Raw genomic sequence first — 9,727 nt, forward strand, 5'->3', positions numbered from 1 at the left:
CAGCAGTACACAGCAGTACAGAGCAGTACAGAGCAGTACACAGCAGTACACAGCAGTACAGAGCAGTACACAGCAGTACACAGCAGTACAGAGCAGTACACAGCAGTACAGAGCAGTACACAGCAGTACAGAGCAGTACAGAGCAGTACAGAGCAGTACACAGCAGTACAGAGCAGTACACAGCAGTACACAGCAGTACAGAGCAGTACAGAGCAGTACAGAGCAGTACACAGCAGTACAGAGCAGTACAGAGCAGTACACAGCAGTACACAGCAGTACAGAGCAGTACAGAGCAGTACACAGCAGTACAGAGCAGTACAGAGCAGTACACAGCAGTACACAGCAGTACACAGCAGTACACAGCAGTACAGAGCAGTACAGAGCAGTACACAGCAGTACAGAGCAGTACACAGCAGTACAGAGCAGTACACAGCAGTACAGAGCAGTACACAGCAGTACACAGCAGTACAGAGCAGTACACAGCAGTACAGAGCAGTACAGAGCAGTACACAGCAGTACAGAGCAGTACAGAGCAGTACAGAGCAGTACACAGCAGTACAGAGCAGTACAGAGCAGTACACAGCAGTACAGAGCAGTACACAGCAGTACACAGCAGTACAGAGCAGTACACAGCAGTACAGAGCAGTACAGAGCAGTACACAGCAGTACAGAGCAGTACAGAGCAGTACACAGCAGTACAGAGCAGTACACAGCAGTACAGAGCAGTACAGAACACTGCAGGACAGAAAGATGCAGATAGCAGAGACCAGGGAACAGTCTGTGTGTTTCTCAGTGTAAATACAGATGATGTTGTAAACACACACACACTCTCTCTCTCACGACATCAGCAGTTTACAGCAATTTAATTGTGGTGTGTAAAACAGATGTGTGTGTGTGTGTGTGAGAGTCTGTGTGTGTGTGTGTGCGCATGTGAGAGTCTGTGTGTGTGTGTGTGTGTGTGTGTGTGTACAGTAGGAGAACTCTCTGACAGTGGCACAGAGTGAACACTGACCTTGTTTATCAGGAACAGATGAAAGATCTGTCACTGGGCTTTGTGTGTATGTACACACACACACACACACAAACACACAAACATACAAACACTCTAACCATGATTAATCCACTGTAAAAAAAAAAAAAAAAAGTTTAAATACTTGATATAACATATAAATACTTGTTTTATAGAGCCGAAGTGTGTTATTTCTCTCTCTGATAAATCTGATATAAAGACTAAATGAATTAATGAATTAATGAATTAATGAATTAATGGACTTAATGACTTAATTAATTAATTAATTAATTAATTAATTAATTAATTAATTAATTAATTAATTAATTAATTAATTTTAAAAAAAACAAAAAATCATCTGATGGTATGGATGCCGTTCAGATTTCAGTTTAAGGTTTTGGTCAAATAATGATTATTAGTTGATCAATAATAATAATAATAATAATAATAATACTGTAAATTGTTTAAAGTGTAAAATGATTACTTTTTTAACACTGCTGAGATGAAATCCTCTTAAAATTATTAACAATGACTCCGCCCACTTTCCCCACCCAACAGCTCTCCTATCTGCAGAACTTGAACCTCGTGCTCGGATAAAAGGTGTGTGTGAGTGTGTGTGTGTGTGTGTGAGATTGAGTAGACTGCTCTACAGCATGGCTCAGCAGATCGGAGACAAACTCCTGTCCTACAGAGGGTACGTCTTTTCTCACTTCAACAAGGACAGTCTCACGCCGCAGCACATGGACAGTCTGAGGACCTTCCAGATCAGAGACGATGATGTGTACGTCATTACATTTCCTAAATCTGGTGAGACACACACACACACACACACTGTATAGTGGGTATAAAAGTTTTTATCTATGAAGAGAAATGTGTACTGTGTAATAACTGACCGCTCTAATGTTGGTGTTACTAGCAGTAAGTGGACTGAAGGTGGTAATGACCCCTGTCCTGTTTACTATCTGCTTTATAATCACTGAATGAACTCCCGCTCATGAACTGAAATAACCTTCATACACACACATCATAAAGGTTATAGTCTCTTCATTCTCTCCACTTTATCTGTAACGTGTGTGTGTGTGTGTGTGTGTGTTTAGTATAAGATTAAATGTTAGTCTTTATTCTTATATTAAACTGTAAAGCCCCATGTGATCACCAGGCCTTATTTAACACACTGGACACAGACAGATGTAATCATAAATCACTCACCAGTGGTCAGAGACTGGAGCTCCGTGAACATGGTCAGTAATTTGTGGTTAATTTTCATTTATAAAGCATGAAAGAAGTTTTATTTACACAGCACTGTACTAAAAGATTGATAAGTGAGGAGGGATCCCAGAGCTCAGGTTTTCCCAGAGCTCTTCTTTAGCTAAAGCTTCAGTGGCTTTCACACACTGCAGTCACACACTGAAAAGTAGTTCCAGTCAGATTACACTGCCTGGTATCCCTACGCCATCAGATATTCCAGTGCTTCCCTGTGGAAACGGAGTGGAGAAAGGAAGCGGCGCATCATTCGACGCATTTCCAGCCTCGCCCACACATCAGCACATCACAGATGAGAGTGTGAGAGGATTTGGTGCAGTGCGCTGCTTTTTGTGTAAATCAGGAATAATTGTAGCTGATGTGTCACCGTACGGATGTGGTGGCTCAGTGGTCAAGGTGCTGGGTCAGTGATCAGATGGTCAGGGTTCAAGCTATCAACAGTGGGCCCTTAAGTAAGGCCCTTAACCCCACCTGCTCCAGGGGCTTTACCCTGCACTCTTACCCCAGCTTGATAATAAGCTGGGATATTTGAAAGCCCTTTATTGGGGCAGTGGTAGCTCAAGTAATTAAGGCTCTGGGTTGTTGAATGGAAGATCTGGGTTCACCCTCTTTGCTCCAGGGGCACTGCAGCATGACTGACCCTGTGCTCTGACCCCAACCCTTAAAGATACACTATATTGCCAAAAGTATTCGCTCACCCATCCAAATAATCAGAATCAGGTGTTCCAATCACTTCCATGGCCACAGGTGTATAAAATCAAGCACCTAGGCATGCAGACTGTTTTTACAAACATTTGTGAAAGAATGGGTCGCTCTCAGGAGCTCAGTGAATTCCAGTGTGGAACTGTGATAGGATGCCACCTGTGCAACAAATCCAGTCGTGAAATTTCCTCACTCCTAAATATTCCACAGTCAACTGTCAGCTGTATTATAAGAACATGGAAGTGTTTGGGAACGACAGCAACTCAGCCACGAAGTGGTAGGCCACGTAAACTGACGGAGCGGGGTCAGCGGATGCTGAGGCGCATAGTGCAAAGAGATCGCCAACTTTCTGCAGAGTCAATCGCTACAGACCTCCAAACTTCATGTGGCCTTCAGATTAGCTCAAGAACAGTGCGCAGAGAGCTTCATGGAATGGGTTTCCATGGCCGAGCAGCTGCATCCAAGCCATACATCACCAAGTGCAATGCAAAGCGTCGGATTCAGTGGTGTAAAGCACGTCGCCACTGGACTCTAGAGCAGTGGAGACGCGTTCTCTGGAGTGACGAATCGCGCTTCTCCATCTGGCAATCTGATGGACGAGTCTGGGTTTGGCGGTTGCCAGGAGAATGGTACTTGTCTGACTGCATTGTGCCAAGTGTAAAGTTTGGTGGAGGGGGGATTATGGTGTGGGGTTGTTTTTCAGGAGCTGGGCTTGGCCCCTTAGTTCCAGTGAAAGGAACTCTGAATGCTTCAGCATACCAAGACATTTTGGACAATTCCATGCTCCCAACTTTGTGGGAACAGTTTGGAGCTGGCCCCTTCCTCTTCCAACATGACTGTGCACCAGTGACCAAAGCAAGGTCCATAAAGACATGGATGACAGAGTCTGGTGTGGGTGAACTTGACTGACCTGCACAGAGTCCTGACCTCAACCCGATAGAACACCTTTGGGATGAATTAGAGCGGAGACTGAGAGCCAGGCCTTCTCGTCCAACATCAGTGTGTGACCTCACAAATGCGCTTCTGGAAGAATGGTCAAAAATTCCCATAAACACACTCCTAAACCTTGTGGACAGCCTTCCCAGAAGAGTTGAAGCTGTTATAGCTGCAAAGGGTGGACTGACGTCATATTGAACCCTATGGATTAGGAATGGGATGTCACTTAAGTTCATATGCGAGTCAAGGCAGGTGAGCGAATACTTTTGGCAATATAGTGTATGTGAAGAAAGAATTTCATTGTGCAGTAATGTATACATGACAAATAAAGACTACTTGACTAACCCCACCCCCATGGACACAGACGACATAACCATGCCTTTACACTCATCATTACTTTCAGCTTTAAATTTACATCAATATGCAAATTAGGAAACACCCCCATGCACTTCTACTAATGTAGCTAGCATGACCTAGCTTAACTAGCCCATTAGCATACAGCGTTATATAACTCTCACAAGCATCGCAGCATCTCTGTGTCCCATGTGTTCATCCTTTAATCATTTGCATGTCAGAGGTGATATTTGTGACAGTACAGATGTGTAGCTCCACCCATAAATCTCTCTCAGGTACGGTTTGGACTCAGCGCATCATCACGCTGCTGTATGAGGACGAGTTTCCCGAGGATGTGGAGCAGAGTTCATACGACCGCATGCCCTGGCTGGAGTTTCCTCAGAAAAGTGACGACTACACTGCTCGCCCTTCCCCCCGCCTCTTCTGCTCCCACCTCCCCGAGGACCTGGTGCCCCAAGGCCTACAGGGCAAAGGAAAGGTAGGAAACACACACACACACACACACACACATACTCATCATTACTATCTTTATCATCTATCATGATCCACATGTCCAGCCCCCAGTGCTGAGATTAACAGTAATGTCCATCTCTAACGGTCCTTCTGTACAGATTTAATCTTTTATTAAGAGTTTTATTTGATTGCAGATCATTTACGTGAGCAGGAACCCCAAAGACATCATGGTGTCCTACTTCCACTTCACTCAGTACATGAAGATTTTAGAGAGCTCAGAGACGTACAATGAGGCGATGGAGAAATTCTTCAGTGGGCGGAGTCAGTACACACACACACACACACACACACATTAGCACTTCATGACCTTGACATTGTATCTTCAGGCTTCATCACATGGCTGTAGGTAAGAAACATGTCCACTGTGTGAAAGATAATCTGACCCAACACTCATCTGCTACACTTACACACACACCTGAACTTCATTCAGAAAGTCTTCCTCCTCAGATCCTCACTGTCCCTGAGTAATGACCTCCTGAACCTGTGTGTAATCATGTGTTTACTGTTGTGTATAGTGGGGATGTGGTAGTTTAGTGGTTCAGGTGATGGACTGACGAACAGAAGGTTGTGAGTTTGAATCTCAGGTCCACCATATTGCCCCTGCTGGGCCCCTGGACAAGGCCCTTAACCCTCAACTGCTCAGTTGTATAAAATGAGGTAAAAAGTTGTTCTCTACAACATGCTGGAAATGTGAAGTTGTGTGTGTGTAGTGGTCGGTGGCTGCTGGTTTGATCACATCAGAAGCTGGTACACCAACAAGGACAAATACAACATCCTGTTCCTGAGCTATGAGGAGATGATCAGGGTGAGACATGACACACACCATCACCTACAGCCTCATAACAGTTCTGTAAAGCTGTTAAAGAAATGACTCGATGTTGCTGGGAGTGTAAAAGTGTGTGTGGTGTTTTTAAGGACCTGAGAGGTGTGTGTAGTGTTTTTAAGGACCTGAGAGGTGTGTGTAGTGTTTTTAAGGACCTGAGAGGTGTGTGTAGTGTTTCAGGACCTGAGACGTGTGTATGTGTGTGTGTGTTTGTGTGTGTTTAAGGACCTGAGAGGTGTGTGTAGAGTTTCAGGACCTGAGAAGTGTGTGTGTAGTGTCTTGAAGGACCTGAGAGGTGTGTGTAGGGTTTCAGGACCTGAGAGGTGTGTGTAGGGTTTCAGGACCTGAGAGGTGTGTGTGTAGTGTTTTGAAGGATCTGAGAGGTGTGTGTAGGGTTTCAGGACCTGAGAGGTGTGTGTAGTGTTTTTAAGGACCTGAGAGGTATGTGTAGTGTTTAAGGACCTGAGAAGTATGTGTGGTGTTTCAGGACCTGAGAGGTGTGTGTAGTGTTTTTAAGGACCTGAGAGGTGTGTATAGTGTTTTTAAGGACACTGAGAGGTGTGTGTAGTGTTTTTAAGGACCTGAGAGGTATGTGTGGTGTTTAAGGACCTGAGAAGTATGTGTGGTGTTTAAGGACCTGAGAGGTGTGTGTTGTGTGTGTGTGTGTTGTGTGTGTGTGTTTAAGGACCTGAGAGGTGTGTGCTGTGTTTAAGGACCTGAGAGGTGTGTGTAGTGTTTAAGGACCTGAGAGGTGTGTGTAGTGTTTAAGGACCTGAGAGGTGTGTGTAGTGTTTAAGGACCTGAGAGGTGTGTGTGTGTGGTTTTTTTAAGGACCTGAGATGTGTGTGTGTGTGTGTATAGTGTTTAAGGACCTGAGAGGTGTGTGTGTGTGTTTGTGTGTAGTGTTTAAGGACCTGAGAGGTGTGTGTGTGTGTAGTGTTTAAGGACCCGAGAGGTGTGTGTAGTGTTTAAGGACCTGAGAGGTGTGTGTGTGTGTAGTGTTTAAGGACCTGAGAGGTGTGTGTGTGGTTTTTTAAGGACCTGAGAGGTGTGTGTGTGTGTGTAGTGTTTAAGGACCTGAGAGGTGTGTGTGTGGTTTTTTAAGGACCTGAGAGGTGTGTGTGTGTGTAGTGTTTAAGGACCTGAGAGGTGTGTGTGTGTGTAGTGTTTAAGGACCTGAGAGGTGTGTGTGTAGTGTTTAAGGACCTGAGAGGTGTGTGTGTGGTTTTTTAAGGACCTGAGAGGTGTGTGTGTGTGTAGTGTTTAAGGACCTGAGAGGTGTGTGTGTGTAGTGTTTAAGGACCTGAGAGGTGTGTGTGTAGTGTTTAAGGACCTGAGAGGTGTGTGTGTGGTTTTTTAAGGACCTGAGAGGTGTGTGTGTGTGTAGTGTTTAAAGACCTGAGAGGTGTGTGTGTGTGTAGTGTTTAAGGACCTGAGAGGTGTGTGTGTAGTGTTTAAGGACCTGAGAGGTTTGTGTGTGTGTGTGTAGTGTTTAAGGACCTGAGAGGTGTGTGTAGTGTTTAAGGACCTGAGAGGTGTGTGTGTGTGGTTTTTTTAAGGACCTGAGAGGTGTGTGTGTGTGTTTGTGTGTAGTGTTTAAGGACCTGAGAGGTGTGTGTGTGTGTTTGTGTGTAGTGTTTAAGGACCTGAGAGGTGTGTGTGTGTGTAGTGTTTAAGGACCCGAGAGGTGTGTGTAGTGTTTAAGGACCTGAGAGGTGTGTGTGTGTGTAGTGTTTAAGGACCTGAGAGGTGTGTGTGGTTATTTTAAGGACCTGAGAGGTGTGTGTGTGTGTGTGTGTAGTGTTTAAGGACCCGAGAGGTGTGTGTAGTGTTTAAGGACCCGAGAGGTGTGTGTAGTGTTTAAGGACCTGAGAGGTGTGTGTGTGTGTGTAGTGTTTAAGGACCCGAGAGGTGTGTGTGTGTGTAGTGTTTAAGGACCTGAGAGGTGTGTGTGTGTGTGTAGTGTTTAAGGACCTGAGAGGTGTGTGTGTGTGTGTGTGTGTAGTGTTTAAGGACCTGAGAGGTGTGTGTGGTTTTTTTAAGGACCTGAGAGGTGTGTGTGTGTGTAGTGTTTAAGGACCTGAGAGGTGTGTGTATGTGTGTGTGTGTAGTGTTTAAGGACCCGAGAGGTGTGTGTAGTGTTTAAGGACCTGAGAGGTGTGTGTGTGGTTTTTTAAGGACCTGAGAGGTGTGTGTGTGTGTGTGTGTGTAGTGTTTAAGGACCTGAGAGGTGTGTGTGTGTGTGTGTGTGTAGTGTTTAAGGACCTGAGAGGTGTGTGTGTGGTTTTTTAAGGACCTGAGATGTGTGTGTGTGTGTGTGTGTGTAGTGTTTAAGGACCTGAGAGGTGTGTGTGGTTTTTTTAAGGACCTGAGAGGTGTGTGTGTGTGTAGTGTTTAAGGACCTGAGAGGTGTGTGTGTGTGTGTAGTGTTTAAGGACCTGAGAGGTGTGTGTGTGTGTGTGTGTAGTGTTTAAGGACCTGAGAGGTGTGTGTGTGTGTAGTGTTTAAGGACCTGAGAGGTGTGTGTGTGTGTGTGTGTAGTGTTTAAGGACCTGAGAGGTGTGTGTGGTTTTTTTAAGGACCTGAGATGTGTGTGTGTGTGTGTGTATAGTGTTTAAGGACCTGAGAGGTGTGTGTGTGTGTGTGTATAGTGTTTAAGGACCCGAGAGGTGTGTGTAGTGTTTAAGGACCCGAGAGGTGTGTGTGTTTTTTTAAGGACCTGAGAGGTGTCTGTGTGTAGTGTTTTATGAGAGGTGTTTGTGTGTGTGTGTGTGTGTTTCAGGACCTCAGAGGTGTGTGTAGTGTTTCATGAGAGGTGTTTGTGTGTGTGTGTGTGTGTGTGTGTGTGTTTCAGGACCTGAGAGGTGTGGTGGTGAAGATCTGTGACTTTTTGGGGAAGAATTTGTCTGATGATGTCATCGACAGCGTGGTGAAGAAATCCAGCTTCAACTTCATGAAGAAAGATCCCAGAGCTAACTACCAGTTTTTACCTGATGAAATGGTAGACTCAAAGAAAGGAGCCTTCCTCCGCAAGGGTAACACACACACACCCACACACACACCTCTCATGAAACACTACACACACCTCTCAGGTCCTGAAACACACACACACACACACCAAACATCACACACACACACACACACACAGCTCTCACTAATGCTGTACATCTAAACATTTACTTGAAATGGATTTAGGGGAGTTTTTAATCCCTGTACCTCCTGTGCAGTGTGTTGATCGGCAGTCCTGAACCTGTGTGTGTGTGTGTGTGTGTGTGATGTTTGGTGTGTGTGTGTGTGTGATGTTTGGTGTGTGTGTGTGATGTTTGGTGTGTGTGTGTGTGTGTGATGTTTGGTGTGTGTGTGTGTGTGTACAGGTACAGTAGGAGACTGGAAGAACTCTATGACAGTGGCGCAGAGTGAACACTTCGACCGTGTTTATCAGGAATGGATGAAAGACCTGCCACTGGACTTTGTGTGGAACATCACTGACCTACACACATGACACACACACACACACACACACTTTACTGGTCACTTTGTGGTCATTAAAATGACCTGTTCATGTTTGGATCAAAAGTGTGAATGTGTAATTGTCAAAATAATAATAAAAATAATAATAATTATAATGATGATGATGATAATGATGATGATAATGGTGATGATGATGATGATGATAATGTTGATGATAATGGTGATGATGATGATGATGATATTGATGATGATAATGATGATGATGATGATGATAATGATGATGATAATGATGTAGTCAGTGTGTTTTCATCACATGCTTCATTCTGGTTGATTAAATCACCATCTCCATCTGCATTCACTCATTGTGTATTTACTGTTTTTGAACCACACAACCATTACTGTGCTGTAAATACATTAGATGACCAAAAGTATCTGACCACCACATCCATCTAACAAATATCACACACACATACACCCACACATACACTAGCCCCCACACACACACACCACAGACACACCATGAACACACACACACCATATACACATACATGCACGCACACACACCAAACATCACACACACACCAAACATCACACACCAAACATCACACACACACCAAACATCACACACCAAACATCACACACACACCAAACATCAC

The 9,727-nt window shown here is 44.6% G+C and overlaps 1 protein-coding gene across 1 annotated transcript; it reads left to right on the forward strand.

Annotated features, from left to right (window-relative positions):
• Positions 1-1,515: 1,515 nt before the first annotated feature.
• On the forward strand, positions 1,516-9,275 carry LOC131347390 (amine sulfotransferase-like; the record flags this gene model as incomplete). Its single annotated transcript, XM_058381394.1, has 6 exons — positions 1,516-1,816; positions 4,540-4,742; positions 4,912-5,038; positions 5,488-5,582; positions 8,455-8,635; positions 8,975-9,275. Coding segments are annotated over 6 exons (1,035 nt in total), but the record flags the coding sequence as incomplete, so codon positions are not given.
• Positions 9,276-9,727: the final 452 nt, after the last annotated feature.

The sequence above is a fragment of the Hemibagrus wyckioides genome, linkage group LG27 (genome assembly GCF_019097595.1).
Source record: "Hemibagrus wyckioides isolate EC202008001 linkage group LG27, SWU_Hwy_1.0, whole genome shotgun sequence".
NCBI lineage: Eukaryota > Metazoa > Chordata > Actinopteri > Siluriformes > Bagridae > Hemibagrus > Hemibagrus wyckioides.